The sequence below is a fragment of the Arvicanthis niloticus genome, chromosome 10 (assembly GCF_011762505.2).
Source record: "Arvicanthis niloticus isolate mArvNil1 chromosome 10, mArvNil1.pat.X, whole genome shotgun sequence".
NCBI classification, from domain to species: Eukaryota; Metazoa; Chordata; class Mammalia; order Rodentia; family Muridae; genus Arvicanthis; species Arvicanthis niloticus.
Genome location: NC_047667.1, coordinates 13182032 through 13204254, shown reverse-complemented (window position 1 = coordinate 13204254; position 22223 = coordinate 13182032). Strand labels below are relative to the sequence as shown.

General features: G+C 37.8%; 1 protein-coding gene across 5 annotated transcripts in view; it reads left to right on the top strand.

Moving 5' to 3' along the window:
• Positions 1-22223, top strand: part of Dpp10 (dipeptidyl peptidase like 10) — a 1470448-nt gene that overhangs the window by 1119003 nt on the left and 329222 nt on the right. For all 5 annotated transcript variants that reach the window (XM_076941051.1, XM_034513030.2, XM_076941054.1 and 2 more), the window contains one exon: positions 19109-19183. In XM_076941051.1, the coding sequence (XP_076797166.1) occupies positions 19109-19183 (75 nt within the window). The remainder of the gene's footprint in view (positions 1-19108; positions 19184-22223) is intronic.

Genomic DNA, 22223 nt, shown 5'->3' with positions numbered 1-22223 from the left:
GAGGCCCTGGGTTTAAGCCCCAGTGTCAACCTGATGAGGTGTAATTCTGGCACTCAGAAGGAGGAAGGAGAATTAAAAGTTCAAGATCATCTTGAATTTACAGGCAGATATTTTTTCAACTCCATCTTTTTCCAACTATACGTTTTCAGTTTTAATACTTTGCTTTTCATTTTTATTCTTCTCAATGTATTTTCTTTCTCTTTAAAATTATACTTTTTCTTTTTTTCTTTATTTTTTATGGGATATTTTTATTTACATTTCATATGACATCCCCTTTCCCAATTTTACCTTTCTAGAAAACCCATATCTCATACCCGCTTCTCCTTTTTGCTTTTATACAATTTTTAAATGTTAACCAATGACTTTATAAATTTGGTAATGCTCAATATCAGTCAGAAGTGTAACCTATTACCCAACTAGATATATCAACTATCTTTGACTGGCAGAGACATGTGAATGTCTGCCTCCATGTCTGGCCCCACTCTCTTTTTCTCTCTCATCATCTAGGTCCTCCTCTCCTTTTCCTCCTATCCTTACTCCTACCACCTTAGTTCCTCCTACATATCACCCTTCCTGTTAAAATAAAACTTTTCTCTCAAAATACAGTTAGAGCAAAACTATACCAATTTAGGTCAGTAAGATACAAGATAGACCTAATACCCAGTCCATCATTTTTTTTTTTTTGACTAACCAGAACCTCTGTTATCTCTCCTAGATAAAAGACTTAGTTCTGAACCTGTTTTTTTTTTTTTTTCTTGGCTTTAGAATGAATGTCAGCTGAAAACCATCCTCTCAAATCTTTTCTCTCAAAGTAAATAGCAAGGATTGACTATGAGACTATAAGTATTCAACCCCATCAGAAATCCAGAATTACTGAGTTAACTGAAATTATAGGAAGCACAAAGCATAGCTTCTAAAACATAGCCAAATTATAAAGACTGCTGAACACCTAGACAGTCACTATACTACAGAACGTTGGAGCATCCTATCTTCAGCCTTCTGGCCCAGGATCATCTGACAGACCTAGTGATGCAGAATTATTAAGGGCTGATTACTCTGTCTTGGCAGATATAATCAGTCGACTATTCTGCAAGTGTGTCCTTCTCTGGACAGTGATTTGTCTGTAGATGGAAAGAGGCAATTCTTGCCTAGGGGCTGACTCACCTCAATTGGAATAACTCCAAAGATGCTCAATTTCTTCTTAGAATCCAAGACAGGAAGCTGTCAGGAGCAGACAGGTCTCTAATCAAAATGAACATTAATACGGAAATGTTTGTAACATCAATTCTGTGGATTTCTGATGTTTTGAAAACCAACTCTTTATGTAAGGCAATCTGGACTGTTGTCTGTTAACTCCTCTCAGCTACTTCTAAAGAAAATATAGAAAATGCCCTAACAATAAACTCAAAGCCATGAATTTTCTATAGGCCCTTAACTCACAGGCTAACCGTCTCAAATAAGTTAAAAAAGTTAAAGAAGGACTAGGTCTAAGCCTTGTATTCCTAAATGTGTTATACAGGTGCAATGCCTATGATAGTAACAATATTCCTCTCACTTTTATATTTATAAGAAGCTTGTACCAATTAAAACCTTGAATTTGAAATCAAACTAAATTTTGTACCATTTAAGAAATTATAACTTCATCTTAATAACAATTATACATATTTCTACCAGTAGGTTATGGGTATGCAATAAATCCTAGCTAATCCTCCCTGTTCCACCAAAACCACTACTTTTCCCCAGAAAGACAGCCCAATATTAACCATCTCAGTCCTCAAGCCCAGGGAATAGGGGCACTGACTATTCATTAACTTCTTCAAGCTGATTATGGGTGTTGAGATATTAGAAGAGATGTTGGGGAAAGAGTAAATTGATAAGCCTCTGACACTGAGTCTTCACTGCATCCAGCTGGAATTCCAGGACAACAGAGGTTCAAGCAGGTCTGCTCAGCTTGCCTGGTGAGTAGATACACCAAGGCTATGTATTCTGCAATATACAATTCTCAAAACAAATTTTAGTATCAAGATAATTGTTTGTTTGAATTCTGGAATCTAGTCTTCTGGTGGCCTGCCTCTGTCATGTCTAATCCATATAATTCTGGTAGTTTCTATGAGGGTGTGCTCCCACCATCCTCCCATTTTTGCCTTCCTGCTCTCGAATTTCCCAACATCAGGGAATCCAAACTTTTGGGCACCTAGGCCCTTCACTTCCACTGATGCCTAACCCCTTACCCCATTCCCCCCCTCCAATTACTATGAGGGTGTGCTCCTACCATCCTCTCATTCCCGCCTCCCTGCTCTTGCAATTCCCCAACACTAGGGAATCCAAACTTTCAGGTACCAAGGCTGTCCACTTCCACTGATGCCTGGCAAGGCCACCCTCAACTACCTATACAGGTGGAGCCATGAGTAGCCCCCTTTGTGTTCTCGGGCTGGAGATTTTAGAATGGCTACTCCAGCTTGTTTCTTAGGACCATTTGCTTGAAAAATTGTTTTCCAGCCTTTTACTCTAAGGTAGAGTCTGTCTTTGCACTGAGGTGGGTTTCCTGTATGCAGCAAAATGCTGGGTCCCATTTATGTATCCTGTCCATTAGCCTATGTCTTTTAATTGGGGAACTGAGTTCATTGATGTTAAGAGATATTAAGGAACAGTGATTGTTGTCTCCTGTTATTTTTATTATTAGAAGTGAAGTTATCTTTGTGTGGCTATCTTCATTTGGATTTGTTGGAAGACGGTTACTTCCTTGCTCTTTCTAGGGTATAATTTTCCTCCTCGCATTGGAGCTTTCCTGCTATTATCCTTTGTAATGCTGGGTTTGTGGAAAGATATTGTGTAAATTTGTTTTTGTCATGGAATATCTTGATTTCTCCATCTATAGTAATTGAAAGTTTTGCTGGGTAAAGTAGCCTGGGCTGGCATTTGTGTTCTCTTAGGGTCTGTATGACATCTGTCCAGTATCTTCTAGCTTTTATAGTATCTGGTGAGAAGTCTGGTGTAATTCTGATAGGTCTGCCTTTATATGTTACTTGGCCTTTCTCCCTTACTGCATTTAATATTCTTTCTTTGTTTTGTGCACTTGGTGTTTTGATTATTATGTGACGGGAGGTATTTCTTTTCTGGTCTAGTCTATTTGGTGTTCTATAGGCTTCTTGTATGTTTATGGGCATCTCTTTCTTTAGATTAGGGAAGTTTTCTTCTATAATTATGTTGAAGATACTTATTGGCCCTTTAAGTTGGGAATCTTCACTCTCATCTATACCTATGTTCCTTAGGTTTGGTCTCCTCATTGTGTCCTGGATTTCCTGGATAGTTTGTGTTAAGAACTTTTTGCATTTTGTATTTTCTTTGACAGTTGTGTTGATATTTTCTATGGTATCTTCTGCACCTGAGATTCTCTCTTCTATCTCTTGTATTCTGTTGGTGACACTTGTGTCTATGACTCCTGATTTCTTTCCTAGGTTTTCTATTTCCAGCGTAGTCTCCCTTTGTGATTTCTTGATTGTTTCTACTTCCATTTTTATGTCCTTGATGGTTTTGTTCAATTCCTTCACCTGTTTGGCTGTGTTCTCTTGTAATTCTTTAGGGGATTTTTGTGTTTCCTCTTTAAGGGCTTCTACTTGTTTACCTATGTTCTCCTCAAATTCTTTGAGAGTGTTATTTATTTCCTTGTTAAAGTCCTCTATCATCATCATTAGAAGTGATTTTAAATCTGAATCTTGCTTTCCTGGTGATATGGGGAATTCAGGACTTTCTAGTGTGGGAGAACTAGGTTCTAATGATGCCAAGTACCCTGGTTTACTGATGCTTATGTTCTTGCGCTTGCCTTTTGCCATCTGTATCTCTTTAGTGCTACCTGCCCTGTCCCTGACTGGAGCCTGTCATTCCTATTATCTTGGTTGTATCAGACCTTTTTGGGGTGGGTGTAACTATTGGGGTAAGCACTGGGGCCCAAAATCTGCTCAGTGCTCAAGCACAGACAGGATACTGCCCAGGTTAGAGTTCTGGGAGCCCCGTTTCCTCTGGGTTCTTAGAGATTGGGGGCAGAGCTGCCACCCAAGATCTGCTCAGTGCTCTGGCCCAGACCAAAGGAAACCAGTGCTCCGGGCTGGGAGTGACTTCCTGGGTCCTTGTGTGTCCCAGTTACTCCCTGTTTGGGGTGAACTTTGCTGTCTACTTACCTAAGATACTGCCAGGGTTAGAGTTCCTGGGAGCCCCGCTTCCTCTGGGTACTGTGTTATTGGGGGCAGAGCTGCCATCTTGGAGCTGCTCAGTTCCTGGGCCCAGACTGGAAGGAACCATACTTTGTCTTTATTATTCACAATTTTATATGTATGTACAATGAAAATTGATCATATCTATTTGCCAGCTCCCAACCCCAGATCTCCTACTAACATGCCCTGTTCCCAAATTAATGTTCTTTCTTTTTATAACCCAATCTATTTTATTAACTCAATCTATATGTGCATGGATGTAATGGCATCCAGTGGGTCAAGGGAAACTGCAAGAAGCCAGACATTTTGAATAGAGAATTCTCTCTCCCCTTACAGCGATTCACTTACAGTATCTTCTCAACATGGGGAGGTTCTGGAGTGCACTCATGATCTTGTGTAGGTAAACCACAGCCACTGTGAGTCTAGGAGGGTAGCAGCCATATTGAGAAGACACATTCATGGCGTTCCTCTGCATCCTCTGGCTCCTTCTTACATTTTCTACCTTCATTCCAGCAGTGCTCCCTGAACTTTAATGGGCAGCAGAATGAGGATTGATTTAGATGCCACAGTTAGGGTGGGGGATTTCATCTTTTCTCAGAACTTTGTCTAGTTTTGCGTCTGTCCACTGTTGCTCACTGCAAACAAAGCTGAGAGGAACCCAGGTCCAGCAACACAAACAATCAGAAAGCAGTTTAATAATGCTTTGTGATGTTTTCCTTCACACAGTCCTTTTATATTGGTGAGTGCTAATATCCACATGACTGTGGAATTGACAAATCACCTTCTCCTTTTCATTTGTTTTCTTTATTTTTTCCAACACAGGCTTTCTCTACCCCTGGCTGTCTTGGAACTTATTGTGCAGACCTGGTTGGCCTCAAACTCAGTGAGACACCTGCTTCTGCTTCCAGACTGTGCAAATTAAAAGCTTATGCTCTCACTCTTTTTTTTTTCTCATATAATTCTACTACTGTCAGAAGACAAATTTTGTATGTTGTTAACACAGGGTAATTACATATTTTTTAAGACTGATTTAAGTATTTGTTTTGTAACCTTCTTCAATAGTACACAAAATGTACCCTGTTGGCCTCCATTAGATCTGTTAGCACTGTATGGTGACTTTCATCTGGATTATATATGTATGCAATATCACTCAACCAACACTATTTTAAAATAAGTAATTATCCAATTATGTTCTATAATCAGTTGAAGAGTGACATTAAAAAGTGATTTCTGCTTTTCATAAATATTTTTCCCAATTTTTAAAAATTTCTTTCTCCTCCTTTTTCTTGGTAATTTCTATCTTTAGATTTTCACTCTATTTTATATTTTATAATATGCTTTAATAAGATAGAAGTTAAGTTTTTCATGTCTATAATTCAATATTGATGTTTTCTGCATAGTGAGTACATCCACATTTCCATTCTGAAATGAAATTACTTAGATGTTGTTATCTTGTGTGCTGTGTATCATCATCATCACCATCATTCAGCTCTATTATTACTATTGTTATTATTATTATTATTATTATTATTATTATTATTATTATTATTTGTTAACTCTATCCAAATTAGCTTTGGCAACTTTAGTCAACCTAGAGTTATCTGAGAAGAAAATCTTGATTGAGGAATTTCCTAGATTATATTATCCTGTAGAAACACATAAAGAGAAATGTCTTGATTATTAGTTGATAGAGGATGGCCCAGATCTCTGTGAGTGGTACCGTTTCTAGGCAACTGGTTCTGGGCTGTATAAGAAAGTAAGTTACATGTATGCCTGTGTGTGAGCCTGAAACATCATTCTTCTTCCATGTTTTCTGCTGTATTTTCTGGTTGTGAGTGACTTCTGTCAGATGCAATGCTGCATATAATAACAAACAGGCTTGTGTTTAAATTCCTATTCTGGATTCTTTCAGTGATAGACTGTGACCTGGAAGAACAAGATGGAATAAAACCTTTCCTTCCCCAAGTTGCTTTTGGTCAGAGAGTTTTATCACAATAACAGAAAAGAAATTCAAATTGACTCTTTTGAATTGTCTAACTCATTGCAACAACTCAACCACTATTGGGGAAAATCAAAAGACAACAATGAGTTAGACGAGACTGAGCAAAATCTAACCTATCAGTTCCAGTTTCTGACTTTATATCTATTTATAGCCAGCCTTTTTCAAATTCCTGGAGTATCCTTGGATTATTTTTTTAATTTGCATTCCTGTTTCAATATGTCATTTACAACATACATGTTGTAAATCTGCTTATGTTAGCAGTACAGGGGATTTAATCTAAGGCCTCAAGTATGCTAGGTGAATGTTCTAGCACTGTTACAGCTCCAGGCTAAGTTTATTGTTATTAGTGACCTGATGATTCCAAGTAAAATTTTCCTATAAGGAACAGAAAATAGAAACATTTCTATTTTTATTTACATACACATATCTTTTTCACACACAAAAGACCTCAGATTTCATTTTGGAAAAATATATATGTAGGGTTGATTCAAAACAGAGTTATTGGCAAATGAAAGGAAGGGTGAACTAGAAATTCAGTGTGTAGTATCAAAATGCCATGACAGCACTCAAGAATAGCAGACCTATTTCCTGTTATGGATGTCATGGTATTAACAGATATTCCCATGATTATTTATATGATTGACAGAATATTATTTCATTTTTGTGGCACTAAATTAAATTTATTTAGTTGTGAGGTTGAATCATAATTTCTATATGCCATGATGACTTTTCTAAGGTTTTTTGGGTAAGCCTTTCCTATTGGATACTATATCCTTTACTGACTAAAGGTTGTCATTTATTTTGAAACTCATTAAAATCATTCATTCACTGGCAAGTTAAAAGTCTCTGTCAGCTGTTCAGGCAGTTCAGTAATTAAGAGCCCTTACTGTTTTTGCTGATAACTAGGGTTTAGTTCTTATACAAACACATGGTTCATATACATGCACACTGGGCTGCCCATAACCTTCTCTAACTCCAAGAGATCCAACACACACTTCTGGCTTGGTGGGAAATAGACACTGTGGTATGTGTACCCACTGTCAGATGCACATACGTAAAATAGTCTTTCAAAACATGAAATGATTGCCTGTGTTTCAGTTCTCATTGTGGCCCTGTAACTGTCATTCATTTCTATGAAAGAAGAAGTGAGGGAAGGAAATGGAAAGCAGAATGAGGGAGGGGATTGTGGGTAAAAGTCTATAATAAAATAGGCTACATGTCCGACACAATTACATGCTTGATAAGTGCTTAAATCTAACCCTTAAATGCTTCTCATCTTTGCTAATGCAATAAACTGAAAAAATAATACATTTTAAAACCATAGAATCTGAATACCTTATTTAGACCTTGGGCTTCATTTGAGCCCAGATATTTAAAAGCAGTGGAAAAGAGATTAATCTTACCATTTGTTTAGATCATAAGATGGCAAAACCCACCCCTGTTTCTGAGATTATAGAAAATGAAGTGACTTTCAGCTCTGTACCTTTTGCAAACTTATTAAGAATACAGTAAAGTAATAGGTGTCAACACACATCTCTCTCTCTCTCTCTCTCTCTCTCTCTCTCTCTCTCTCTCTCTCTCTCCCTCCCTCTTACCCTTATTCCCTCCCCCCTCTCTGTCCCTCCCCCTCCTCTCTCTCCCTTGCTTTCTCTCTCTCTCCTGTCCTCTCTCTCCATCCCCCTCTCCTACTTCTCCCTCACCCACCTCTCTCTCACACACACTCACACACCTGTAAAGTTTTCTTACTTATACTCATAATTGTGTGTATTTATATTCCATTATAAATAGGATAGTCTTATTCTGCCCTGCTAAGTATTAGGTGCTGATGGGTCCAGGCTGGAGGGCATTTATTGTCTCCATTTGTGTATCTCAAGACTCCAATAGATGGTTCAAAACCCATAGTAACATAGAAAATTCTGTTTACTCTCAATGGATTTAAAAACTCTGAAATAGAATTTTAGGAGAATTTTAGGGAAGAAGGCTGTCAACAGTGGTAGAAGGAGGATTAGTGATGGTGGGTGGCTACAGTATTCATAATACATGTAATACTTTAATAAAATTGTCAAAGAACAATTTCAATTAAAAAAAAAGGTTGTAATGAAGTATGTTTTACAGAAAGCGTGACAAGGCAATTTGCTATTAGACAACTACAGTTCTAACTGTTTACTTATTAATCATCATGTGAGAAACATGACACAGCATTATAGTAAGAGACAGACGCAGAATCTGTACTCTTTCAGTACTCACAAGATTTTACTTTCTCTAAACACACACACAGACACACACACACACACACACACACACACTGTTCCTATAAGTCTGTGAAATGTATGTACTTTTCAGTTTTTTTATGTTTTTGAGTTTACATGTGGACCCAAAGGTTCACATCAGTGTCTTCCCTTCCTGCTTGGCAACCTTTGTGTTTTTGAGACAACATATCTAGTGCCTGAAGCTAGCCATTTCAGCTAGACTGGCTGGTCATTGAACTTTTGAGATCCCCGTTTCATCCTCACAAGTATGCATTAAAAATCAAAGCAATAACAAGAACAACAACAACAGAAGAAACAAAGGAAAGAAAAACCTGTCTTTTACATGGGTGCTGAGGATCCAGACTCAGGTTGTAGTGCTAAGCCATCTATCCTCCTGGTTCCTTACTCTTTCTGTTTATTCTATATGCACTGCATTTGTACTTGAATGTAACAGAGCCATTTAGCAGGAAAATATATTCAAAATATATTAAACATTAAGATAATTTGAAAGTCATTAGAGCAGCACTAACTGCATTTCAAACAAAAATTGACATGGATATGCAAGTTACAATATTCCTGCCTTTTTTCAACTAGAGCCTCTGCTTTTTGTCAACACTTCCCAGTAGAGAAATACTGGCATAGTTCCCTTCAAAGTAACCATGCCTGATCTACTTACCCAATTGATAGAACTCAGTGGACATTAAAAATTAAAGATTATAAAGAAATTATATAGCATGATATATTGCCTATGATCTAAATCAATAAAAGATTGTTATGACCATTCATGATTATTGAGCAGTGTGGATCTATGTAAAATATTTCACATTAATTACTAGGTACAGATTTACTAATCTTAAAAACAGAACACCCAGCCACAGAATTGAATAGTTGATAAAACTGAATAGTTGATAGTTAAGTTGATAAAGTGATAGACATTTTTTAAAACCTGTGTTAAAAAAAATAAAGCTGGACATGTTAGTGTGTGGTTATAATCTCAATACCAAGAGGACTGAGAGAGGAACATTCCTTGATGCTATATGCACATATGCATATATATGCTGTATGCTTGCCTACTTCAGTTCCAAGGCAGTGACAAAAGTGTTGGGCCTTGGATGAGGTAACTCCATTTAACCTGCCACCTTCAGTCACATAGGACTCAGGTAGAGGGCGTGATTAACAAGTCTCTACCTCCAGAGATTTAAATATTAATGAATTATCTAAAGGCCAGGGGCGTAGCAAATTAAGTTATTTCCTCCCCCTTTCCCTTCCCTATAAGAACCAGGCTCCCCAGGCTTTTGGGGGGGAAGCACATACCATCTATATCCACTCAACATGCCATGAACAATAAAGCTTTGGAAAACCGGACTCCACATGTTGCCTGGTCTCGCTGCCAGATTCCCAGCTTTTGGAACTCTGGATCCTTGCCGATGCAGTCACTGGCCCGCCCACCGAGGGACCCTCCGAGCCGAGGCGGTGTGGGAAGCCCACTGCTGAGACCCCGCTGCCAGACTCCCCCCCCCCCCCGAGATTTTTTTCCCCACAAAAAAAGTGCAATGTAACTCAGGTTGACTTGTTGCCTTTTTTAATTTTTAATACACATGCACTCACTACACACATACACACACAAAGAGAGAGGGGGGCAAAAATGCATACACATCATATAAAGTTACCTAGCTATATCATTGATTTGTCTTCATTAGCTTGTTTTATAAAAGTAGCAAACAGCAGAAAGTAACTTTTGTGTTTGTAAAACACCAAAACACAATTTGGTATCACAAAGACATATAATGAGTAGCTAAGGAAAGGGAAGGAATAAAGAAGAAGAAAAGCAAGATCAGAGCTTCAAATCCTCTCCAGATAAACAAACTTGTGACTGTGCAAAGCAAATCCTGTCCTTGTTCAAAGCTACAGATGGCAAACTTATCTGTTTTCTTCTTGCCTGCCCCTCTTTACCAAGCCAAACTCTAAAGAATAGTAACAAAAGCCTATATTTTGACATCAAACCATGCTTGTTTGTTGATAGTCTTTCCAGATTCTATTAATTTTTTCTTTCTAAAATATTTTACATTCATTCATTAATTTATTTATTGATTGATTAATTGTGTGTGTGTGTGTGCGTGCACACACACACATATCTGTCATAGCTAAGGAGCATTTGACAGTGGGTAGCTTCTAGAAAGGCAGAGTCTGTTTTCTTCAATGATGTGGTCCCCTGTAGGTCAGCAATGCTATAGAACTATCTGGATTCAACATGGCATCATCATCATCATTATCATCATTATCATTATCATCATCATCATAGTAATAATAATAGTAATAATAATAATAAAATATTTTTTACCAAAAATATTACTGTTTTACAGTTTGAGTATAGAGAGCTACCCTGAGGAAGTACACTGAGTGGGTATTTCTGATTAGTTTTCTATGCTATAATGACAGGTACTTGTACATAGATTTATTGCCAGCTTCTTCCAAAAAGCTTGAGAAACTCTTACCCCACTTCAAAAATTCTCTAATGTAATATGTTAATTTTTAAGGCCACTGAGTCCCTCTTACCAAGTGTGTTCATATAAACCCCATCCTGGTTCTTTTCATCCAGTTCTTTATCAGCCTCGATTCATGCAAATGCCTATGTTCCATTTCCTGGAACTTCTGACATTTCGGTTTGTGTTCAATGATTTCTTGCTGTGATCTTTAGTATCTGACATGTTGGAACACCATCATTATCCTGTTTCTAACTCTAGTTATAACGTCTCTGACACAAATGAATCATTTCAGTGAAGCCTCTTAATAGAGACATTACTATGGCAATAAAAGATGTAAATTGCAATTTCAAACAGTCTACAAGAGCAATGACGGAAGCAGTGATCAGTCCTCTGATGAACTGCAAGTAGATTTCTATACAGTGTGATCAGATTTGTCACTTGTGCAAGGAAGAATAGAAATATAATAGTTTATTCTTAGGTTTTTAAACTCTATATTTATCTGCGTATGTGTGTATATGTGTATATAGGTGACCACAGAGGCCAAGAAGGAGCATCAGATCCTCTGGCGCTAGACTGTGAACCATGCTAATAGGGGCTGAGGACCAAAGTCTTCTCTTCTAGAAGAGCAGTGAACAGTCTTAAATTCTTATTGTTCTCTCCAGTGCAAAATGCAAAAGCTTAAATGAAGGGAAGTAAAACAGGGATTTAGGCAAATGTAGTTTGAGGAAGGAGAAGGGAGAGGTAAAGTTTTAAAGAAAGGTCAGTTGAGCATGATTGAGAAAAAAAAAAAAGAAATACATGCTGAGGATACAAAACTGTTGTCATGTTTGTCTGTGACCTTACATGTCTGTAGCATGCCGTAGAAAGATCATGACTTTGAAGAGAGTCCAGGCTTTAGAGAGTGAGCGTGTCTCAAAGATCACAAGTGAGGATACAAATAAATATAGTAGAAAACAATGTCAAGAATGCCTGTGGTGTTACTTATCCCATAGCAGATGCATTGGCTGAAGGAGGAACTTTTTCCCCTTTACAAAGTGGTGAATTGGAATTACGCATAAGTATCCGTCTAATGTTCACCCATTCGAGATTAGACTGCTAGACAACTCTGTTCTGATGTCTTTCAGAAACTCCAGCATACCATAGCTAAAATTGATACATCTGGACCTGGGGAGATGTCTCAGAGGTAAACTTACCTTTAAACTTTAAATCTGAGTTCAGATATCAAAACCCATGCAAAGAAATGGCACAGTGGCACGCATCAGTAATTCCAGCTACAGGGAGGTAGAAACAGGAGATCTATGGAGATGCTGGCTATCCACCAGGGATGCATCGGTGAGCTCCAGGTCCAATAGGAGCTGCCAAAATAACAGATACCTTGATATCAATATCCCAAATTGACCTCTGGCCTGGACATAAAAGCTCTGAATGATTTTTCAGCCACCTTCTTTCTGCTTTCAAATACTAACAGAAAATCTTACAGCTTCCAAGTGTCCTCTGCTCAAGTCCTCACTTGTCTGTGCCTGTCTCTTCCACTTTAACTTCTTGACATTGTTTGTTTAGCTTGTCACAAGTCCTCCTGACCTCCTAATATATAGGGTAGCCTCAGATCTGACTCACTTTCAATCCATTTGCCAAAACAAACTTCTATATAGAAAGCAAACCGTACTCCCTTCTTGACTTTGGTGTCACCATTCTTGATAATCTCTGTCATAGTTAAGGGGTTGTTAATGTGGCTTTAATATGAAGTGGCCATCCCAGCCTCCAACTCCCATCTTCTCTGGAAGTCTTCAAAGCTACTTGCATGTTTTCTGGAGGTTTTCTCATAACCTAATACATTTCACTCTAGTGGAAAATAATAGGTCACGAGTCTTTCACCTACATTCTTCAAGTGCATGATAGGTTTATGCTTTTATTCTTGAAACCTCAACACAAGCTGCTTTCTTCCCACCCATCCTTAGGGCCATTATTACTTTCCCATGAATGAACAAACTGCCAAACCCCAGGGAGAATAGCCTTCCTCCACAATGAAAATTATTGCACGGAAATTATAAAACATACAATTTTAAGTTAGCGTTTGGTTTTCTAACTTTTCTTGAAAAAAAATATTTCTTTTGAAAACAACACATTTGGTTTTCTAACTTTTCTTGAAAAAAAATATTTCTTTTGAAAACAACACTATACATTTCCTTATGATGAGAAGCTTGCACTGGCTTATGCTCTTTTGAGAGTGTCCAGTCAGCCATTCTCCCTCTGGCAGCCACAGCTTTAAGCACCTTGTTTCTGCAGGCTGTTGGGTTTCACATGCCAGATCTGCAGTGGACCACAGGGGCACCTGCTGCTTATCTTACTCTACCCAATATGGCATGAAAATCTGCCTAGTGGGGTACCTTTTTACCTGATAGAGCCTTCAGAGACCTTGATGCTTCTCATATGGTGAATGGTGAATGATCTGTGTCGAGCTGAGTGATGCCAGACGTCTAGGAGGCTGCACATGTTCCTCTGGTGCCTTAAATATCTCACCCTTGTTAATTGATCCAGTAGACCATGTACATTCTTGTTTTACTCGAGCTTATCCTTTTGCCTCTTTTTAAAGGAACTTGCTGGAATGTAGAAGTCAAGTGTTTTATGTCCCTCCAGGACTCTGTGCTCAAATAGTCACTGGTAAGCATTATTGTTTAATAATGCTAAACACATACAGAAATTCTTTGTTCTTCTGGGGAAGGGCTGAATCAATAAACATGAGGACCTAGGTTTGATTCCCAGGACCACATAAAATGCTAGACAGTTGTGGCATGCTTATAATCCCAACATTAGTAAAATGGGAAGTAGAGACAGGGGGATTCCTAGAATCAACTAGCACACTAGCCCGGCCTACTTGGGCATGTTCTATGCCAGTGAGATACCCTGAGTCAAACAAAAAATGGGAGGGGCCTGAGCAATAATTACCTGATGTTGTGTTTTGGCTTCTACACAGGAGTGTGTTCTAACAACACATTGTTTCTACATCCCTTTATCTCTCCATGGAATAAGATGTTAAGGCAGCATTAAAGTTACTATAAGCTCATATTTGTTTTTTATTTATGTTTCTGATGGTAGAGGGTTGCCTATGGTGTCTGGAAGAGGGTTTTGTGTCATCTTGAGTTAGAATTATAGGCTCTTGTGGATGTTGAAAGCAAGACTCAAGTTCTCTGGAAAAGTATCAGTCACTCTTATCTGCTCAGCCACTGTTCTACAACCCCTCCTCCCAGCCCTGATTTGAAGGCTTATCCAGTTGAGACTCAGCAGAATTATATTAAAATTCACAGTTAAAGCCAATGTCAAGCAGCTCTCATTACTGTGAGAAAGAAGTTTTGTCTCAGATGCAGGAGATAATAATACAAATGCTTTGTAGCAGTGACTCTCCATCTTCCTAAAGTCACATGTTAGTATAGTTTTGCATATTGTGTTGACCCCTCAACCATAAAATTATTTTGTTGCCACTTCATAACTCCAATTTTATGATGGTTAAGAATAGTAATGTAAATATCTGATACTTGACCCCTGTCAAAAGGCCTTTTGGTTTCCCAGAGGATATGAGATCCACAGGTTGAGAACCACTGCTTTATAGGAACATAAATTTGGATAAGACCTCCAGTCTACTTGAATAAACTGACATGTTGTGTTATGTATGTATGTGGTGTATGTGCACATATGTATGCAGATGCAAGCATAAAGACTAGAGGACCTAAAGTGTCCTGCGATATAGCATCCCATCTTATTCCATTGGGGCAGAGTCTTTCATTAAACCTGAAGTTAACCTGGCAGCTAGCAAGCTCATGTATACCCTGATATTTCCTCAGTGTTAGGATTATGGGTACATAAGGTAGCACTAGCCTTTTATATGGGGGCTTGGGGATGTGAACCTATGTCCTCATGTTTTTACTGTGCAGGTTCTCAATCAGTGAGCTGTCTTCATAGCTCTAAAATTAGTTCCAATGTTCACATTAAGGGTCCGTGAATCCTAGGTGACCACTGCTAGGCTCTAGATTCAGCAGCTTGTTCCCCTGCAAGGGTATTTGGAACCTTTCCCAGTTTGTGTGCAGCAAAAGCTAGAGGGAGTACAGTGATAATTAACAAAGTGTCAGACTGGATAATGGGAGGAACTGTAAAGACACTAAAATGTTGTTACCAAGGCCCAGACGCACCTGTGAAAACAGGAAGTTAATTTGTGTGAAGTATATTGCACAGGGGGTGGAGGAGACAAAGCATGTGAGATTTCCTTTAAAAAATTCATACTAGGCAGAAACAAAAATCTTCACAAGAAAAGAATGAAAGCAATGAAGAACAAACAACACCCTCTGGCTGATGAGATAACTCAAGGTCTGGGAGAGGGGCCCTCGTGGACTCTCTTTGTCCCTCTGTGACCTTGAGACAAGGTCGCCATCTTTGATTCTGGAGTTTCTAATCTCTAGGACAGAAGTCGAGACATTGATCTCATAGCAGGTTTTTAAATAGCAATGGGGCTTCAAATACTGTCCATTTCGTCATCTCTTTCAATAGCAATATACTTGGCAAGACTGCAGTGCCAGCACAGGTGACATTGTTGATTGGATGTTAAGTTCCTTGTAGGCTAGTTCCTCTTAATTTTTATCATATAATAAGTTAGGCAGAGGGGCAGAGGGAGGAGGATAGGGTGATGAACCAGTGATGTCAGTCACACTCACTTACCTCCAAGGACTGTTGGCCATCACTGACAATCTCTCAGGCTTGGAGAATGTGCACGTGATGTGACCTGCCTGGTGAGCAGTGGCTGCTGATTGGAATGTTGTTTTATTGTCTATTATCTGTAAAAATTGATCCTTTGTGAATAAGCACAGAATGGTGGGATGATTGACTGCTGATGCTCACTAGGACTTCACTAGGCCAACTAAGGAGAACTTCCAACTTTCAGGGCTTTGTACTCTAGCTGGTCACCTGGGATACTCTATTCTCTTAGTATAGCTGACTTAGGATGAACAAACTAAATTATTCCCAAGAACAATTTTCTGCCCACATTAAACAACAATACAACAACAATAAGAAATAAAAAAAAAAACAAAAAAATTGTTTCCTGTGAGGTTCTTGAAATTCAGTGAATCAGATTAAAAATAAAATCAAAATTAAGCTTCCAAATTAAAGGGTACCCTGAAACCAGATCAAAGGAGAGACTGAGCAAGCCAGTCCAGTTTATAACCCTGATGACATTCCCCAAGTCCTAGTCTTCACACATGGGGTAATGTGAAGTCAGTTGATGGGTACCAGTTAGTTTTTGAATTGCCCTGTCTCTCCTTGTTTCTGCTTGAGAGAGAAGCTGACTGGAACTGACATTTATTTTTTCATGGTTATTCATTGCTCCTACTTCTTTTTAAAGATCTTCTCAATCTTCTAAAGCAAACACTTTGGCCCCTTCCACTGGATTACTTAGATATTCTGTATATTTTTATAGAGAGTGTAAAATTCCAGAAATGAAAATAAAGCCAATATATGCCCTTAAATTGTAATTTTGTTCTTGAAAATAATAGATAAATATACCACAGTTCCATTGAATTTTGACAACAAGTGTACCAAATGCCACAGGTTGGGGGCTCAATGATGCAAAGCTGCCACACTTAGATTCTCAATACAAATCCCACACCCAACCTGACTGCAGGTCAAGGATCTCTTGTTATCTCTTCTAGTTTGGAAGTTCTTCAGTGGTGGTGCTTATAGTGAGGAGGAAAAAGGGAGGAAGAGAGTAGAGCTGCAGGAAAGCATTGCGTAATTGTCCTTCAAACAAATAATGTAAGAATGCTGGCAACATTTGCCTCGGCGGTGTGGTCTGAAAGAGATGATTAGTCCTCACCCCAGGCAAAGCACAGTGTCTCTTTTCAAAATTTTCCTACATAATATGGGGCAGGGTGTTGAAAAATGAGAAGGATGTAGTAAAAGACCTATCGTATAAGACCCAGGTAATGGAACATGGCATATGTGATGTCAGGTGTGTGACAGGGATCTGAAGGAAATGTCAGACGGGGAAATGTCCTGACCACAGGAGTCTGTCTTGGATTTGGAATGCATCATCATCCTCATAGACACTATCATAATCCAGATGACTCCTTCAATCCTCGATCTGCAGAATTAGCTGTATTATTAGCTTTATGTTCTTGCATCAATTCAATTATCATTATTGGGAAGATTGAGCTGCAAAGTCCGCAGATTGAATCTAACCCCCTTCCTTCCCATATCTTGAAGTACCACTGAAAGAGGAGAAAAGGGGTATGGCCAAAAAAGAATGGAAGGAAGAGAAACCTTCTGATTTCCTTAAAGAGTTTTGCATGGACAGTACTTTGAATTAAGATGTACAAAGTTATTTATATAGGCATGTTTCTGCAAATACCATGCAAACAACCTAGCTTGCTTAAAGTACTCAGAGTATTTATTTTTGCTCCTGTCAACTCAACAATTCTCCTGTCTTCCCATTTGGTCCAAATTCAACAAATACCTATATTGCATGTAGCACCATTTCTCCACCTCCAGTGTATTGACTTTCATCATGCCTTTTAAATTACCTCTGTCATAAGTTCTGTTCAATGGTTAAATGGCAAGCTCAGAATTTATCAGGTACACTGTAGTTAAAGTAATTGTTTGATATCAAATACAATTAGTTACATTATTGTATTGTATCTGATTTACTCTGGAAATTCCCTTTAAAGAAAGTTTGTTTTTGATGGATCTTTAAATACAAATGTTCAAGGAAGTAAACAGTGAAAAAAAAGTCAAAAAATGGTAACACAGAAAATTTTAATAATGTATCTTTTATTTCTAGTAACACAATATACAACTCCAAAAGCATTGTGGATATTTCAGAATTCCAATGAGCCTTTATAAATGTGAATGTATGTGGGCACATATATATTTGATATATTCATATGTGTGTCAAAATATATAATATCAAAAATACATATAGAGAGCAACACAGAGTCTATGTTTGTATTTGTGCATGTGTGTGTCAAATAAAAAAATATATCTCATAAATGCATTTATATAGAAAACAATACACAGACAAAGAGAGGGTCATACAAGGGAGAAAGAAGAAGAAAGGGAATGTGTCTGTGCAATCCAAGCTGAACATGACTTGTAGCCTAGACTGTCAACAAATTTGGAAAGTGGTCCTTCTGCTTCTATCTCCCCAGGTTTAGATATATGGGTGTGAGCCACCACAATTAGCTCATTTTTTTTTTTGGTTGAAACAGATTCTTATATAGCCCAGACTATGGTTACATTAAATTGTAAGAAGTTCTCAAGAATTAACAAATTTAATTTTCAAAAGAATGAAAGTATACATTCAGAACATTATGTTGACAATGTGCTAAGTGGTTGAAAATGAACTTGAGCTTGATTCTTCAGCCCCTACTCCTCCAGTGTCCATTTTTGCATTTACAGGGATAGAATCCAGGGCTTCCTGAATGCATGTCAAGAAATGTACCAAATGGGCATCATCCAGTCCCATTTATTTTTGATCATAAAAATATTGATTTTTAAATGTTAACATATAAAATGGCTATTTCCATGTGTTTTCTAATGAACTGTTGGATGTGCTTTTTTAAAACTTTTGTATTAATTGATACATTCATACTTACAGTGATTGTACCAGTATACACAAAACCAACATTAACTCAAGCCAGACAAAAATCACAACATAAAGGGAGGAAGGTGACCAAGAAACCTTCCACTAGCTGAGGGGATATTGGTATCTGATCACTGGTGGGAGGGAGAAAAGATGCTTTCTTAAATTATGTAATCACTACTATGCCAACCATATGACAGACAGGCCTCCCCCCAAAAACTAGATGGGTTATACAAACTAGACTGGGTGGGAAACAAAAAGGGAAATAAAAAACATCTAAATGTAGGATGGATGAGAAGGTAGGATGGGTAATTATGGGAAAAGTTGTTTGGAGAGGTGTGTTATACAAATTAGATTGTATAAAATTATCACAGAATTGACAAAATTAATTTTCAAAAGAATCAAAGTATCCATTTCTGAAGATTATGTTGACAAGTTGCGATTTCTCCCCATTCTTGATGTCATTACTCAAGTCACTTTTTCTGTTATTCATCTCTGTAAAATACTCATTTCTTTCTTTCTTTTGATTCTTCTAGGTAACGTTTAAAGCATCCAGACACTCACTTTCCCCAGATTTAAAGTACGTTCTCCTGGCATATGACGTCAAGCAGGTAAAGGAACTCTTGCACTTCTACTGAACTCTTTATCTGTGGACCCTGAGACAGCAGTTCACATTTAAACTTAGAAGTGCTCTGGCATGTTGAGTGTGGCTTTGGTAAAGACATGGTTAAAGTCAAGATAGTTGACGAGAAAATAACTGGAACAATGTATCATGTGAGCATGACAAATGCCTGAGGTTTTAGCAAATGTGTCAGAGGCATGCTTGTTTTCAAGGTAAGTCTATTAGCATCTAGTGAAAGTTCCAGGCATATATAAGTCAGAGACTTTCCTACTAGATATGTCCTGGGCTGCAGTTTATACACAAAGGGAACACTGTTTCAAGTAATAGTATATGCTTTGGCAGTATGTTTAAAGTTTTCAGTACATTGTGTGTGTGTGTGTGTGTGTGTGTGTGTGTGTGTGTGTGTAGGCATTGGTGTTTTACATAATAATATGAGTGAAGGTCAGAGGACCATGTAGGGAGTGGATACTTTCTTCCCACCACCTCAGTCCTAGAGAGTAAATTAAAGTACTAAGGTCATGTGTCTTAGTAGCAAGTGTCTTTATTCACTGAGCCATCTTGCCCAGCCAGGATGTTTTGTTGTTGTTAACATTTTACTGATAACTGTGTGGAATCTAAATTATCTACTTGTACAATGTAGCAAGTGGGGTCTTTACAAACTGAGCTATTTTGCCAGATGGTAGTAATTTAAAAATATCTGCGTCATATGTGCATGTGTGTCTGTATGAACACAGACATTTGAATGAGCATCTATGTGTACATTTGTATAAATGCCGATATATGCATGCCAGGGAACGTATATAAAGATCAGCAACAACCTGTGTGTTACTCCTTTGACTTCCATCTTCTTTGAGACAGGATTTCTTTGCTTTTTCTGTTTCTATGTAGCAGGTATACTGTCTGTGAGCTTCTGTAGACTGTCCTGTCTTCTGCTGCCACTGCCCTGTGGAAGCAATGGAATGACAGCCTTTGTATCTTGTGTCTGGTTTTTGCTGGCACTCTGAGGATTTAAAGTCATGTCTCCAGGTTTTCATGGCCAGTGCTTTTATCCACTGAGCTGTCTAACTAGCACTGATGATGTCATTTGATGTCATCTATGTATTGTCAGAAAGTAGAATGACAAACTAAATTAACTTTAAGCAACTACAACAATCATTTCTCAGTCACTGCTTCATAATTCTACTCCAGCTATAGAGAACAATTAGAGCATACATAAGGCAAGTGAGTACTTTGTACATAGTTATAATTTGCAGAGTTAAAAAGCAAAGTAAGTGTTAAAAGTCAATTCGGCACATTAGTTTCTATAGTGAATAAATGATGGAAGATTACTCAAGGAAATTTTATGAGCTTTAGGACAGACAATAAAAATTTATGGAGTTAAGGCAAGAAGCCTCATATAACGCATCAAAAGCCTTCGGACACATGACATTTCACAGTTCAGAAGACTTTCTGTTTAATGCAATAGCCTTTTAGAGTGTACATCTGAGGTGTAACTTTAAAGTTTATATTTATACTGAAAATAAATTATTCTGAAAAAGATGGTGACAGGCTTATGTTCCTGTTAACTCTTCTCATGTTTTTGGCTGACTGGCACTTTCTATGTGTTTCTTTCATTTGCAGATTTTGTGAGGTAGTTGTTACAGTGAGAAAAAAATGTTTTTTAATATATGAAAACATAATAAAATACACTCCAGGGTTAAAAAATAATGCTATCTAAAAGTCTTTAAATTTGACCTGAAATATGAAAGAAAAAACAAAATCGTATTTTTTTTTTATTATTTTTGGATGTGTGTGTGTGTGTGCGTGTGTGTGTGATATGTGATGGTACCTGTGTGGTAGTCAGTTTATGGGAGTTTCTTCTTTCCTACTATGAACTACATAGGTACCAAACATTTTGAATTCAGGTTATTCACAAATGCCTTTACCAGCAGATCCAGCTTGCTGACCCAATGAACATTGGTATGTTAGCATGTAGTAGCAGTCATCGAAATCAAAACTAGAACTGTCAACAAGACAAATATTCCTGTAAATAACAGAGAATCTAGAACTCAGAAATGGCTTCTCTTGAATGTAGGCAAGTGAGTTTTAGAAGAGTACAAAAACTCTTCAATGAATAAGGTATAGTCTTTTCAACAAACAGTGCTGGAGTGATTAGATATTCATAGGCAGAAAGAAAGAAAGAGACCTGCAAGATAAATTAGTGGGTGAAGTCGCTTGCCACCAAGCCTGATCATCTGAATTTGAACTCTGAATTTGACCCATACAGCAGGAGAAAAGAACTGGCTCACAACAGTTTTCCTCTGATGTCATCTACATTGATTTTCACTCAAACACTCATAAAACAGATAAATGAAAAGTAACAAAAAGCTTTTTATTTTTAAGTAGGATAAAAAAATTGAAATGAGAAAAAGAGAAGGGTGACAGAACAGAAAAATAATTAAGTAATGTCATCTATACTAACTTTATCTCTTACATGAATTCAGAATGAATCCAAATATAAATGTATATGTGGTGAGGAAAGAAACAGTAAAATTACCCCAAATTGTCTCTCGGGTCTAGGAAAAGGAAAAAAAAAAAAAAAAAAAAAAAAAAAAAAAATTCCTTAGATTGTGGACTAATAGTGAAGTTTATAAAATTGAGAACTGCTATTCTATGCAAAGTTGCATTATGATAATAAAAATTTAAGCTAAAACCTGAAAGAAATATCTGCAATAACCTATTTGATAAAAGATCCATGTGGTGGTTTGAATGACAGATGTCCCCCACAGAGTCAGATATTTAAACATTTAGTCCCCTGGTGGTGGCCCTATTTGGAGCTGTTTAGGAGGTATGGCCTTACAAGAAGAAATATGTCACCGAAGGTGAAGTGGCTGAAGTGTCACTGGAGGTGGGATTATTAAATCTATAATTTAGTAAATTTCACCTCAGTGTCTTCTCTCTGATTTGTGCTTGAGGTTAGGATGTATCTCATAGTTTCTTGCTTCAGCCCCCATGGCTAATGCCTGCTACTATGCTTCCCTACAATGTTG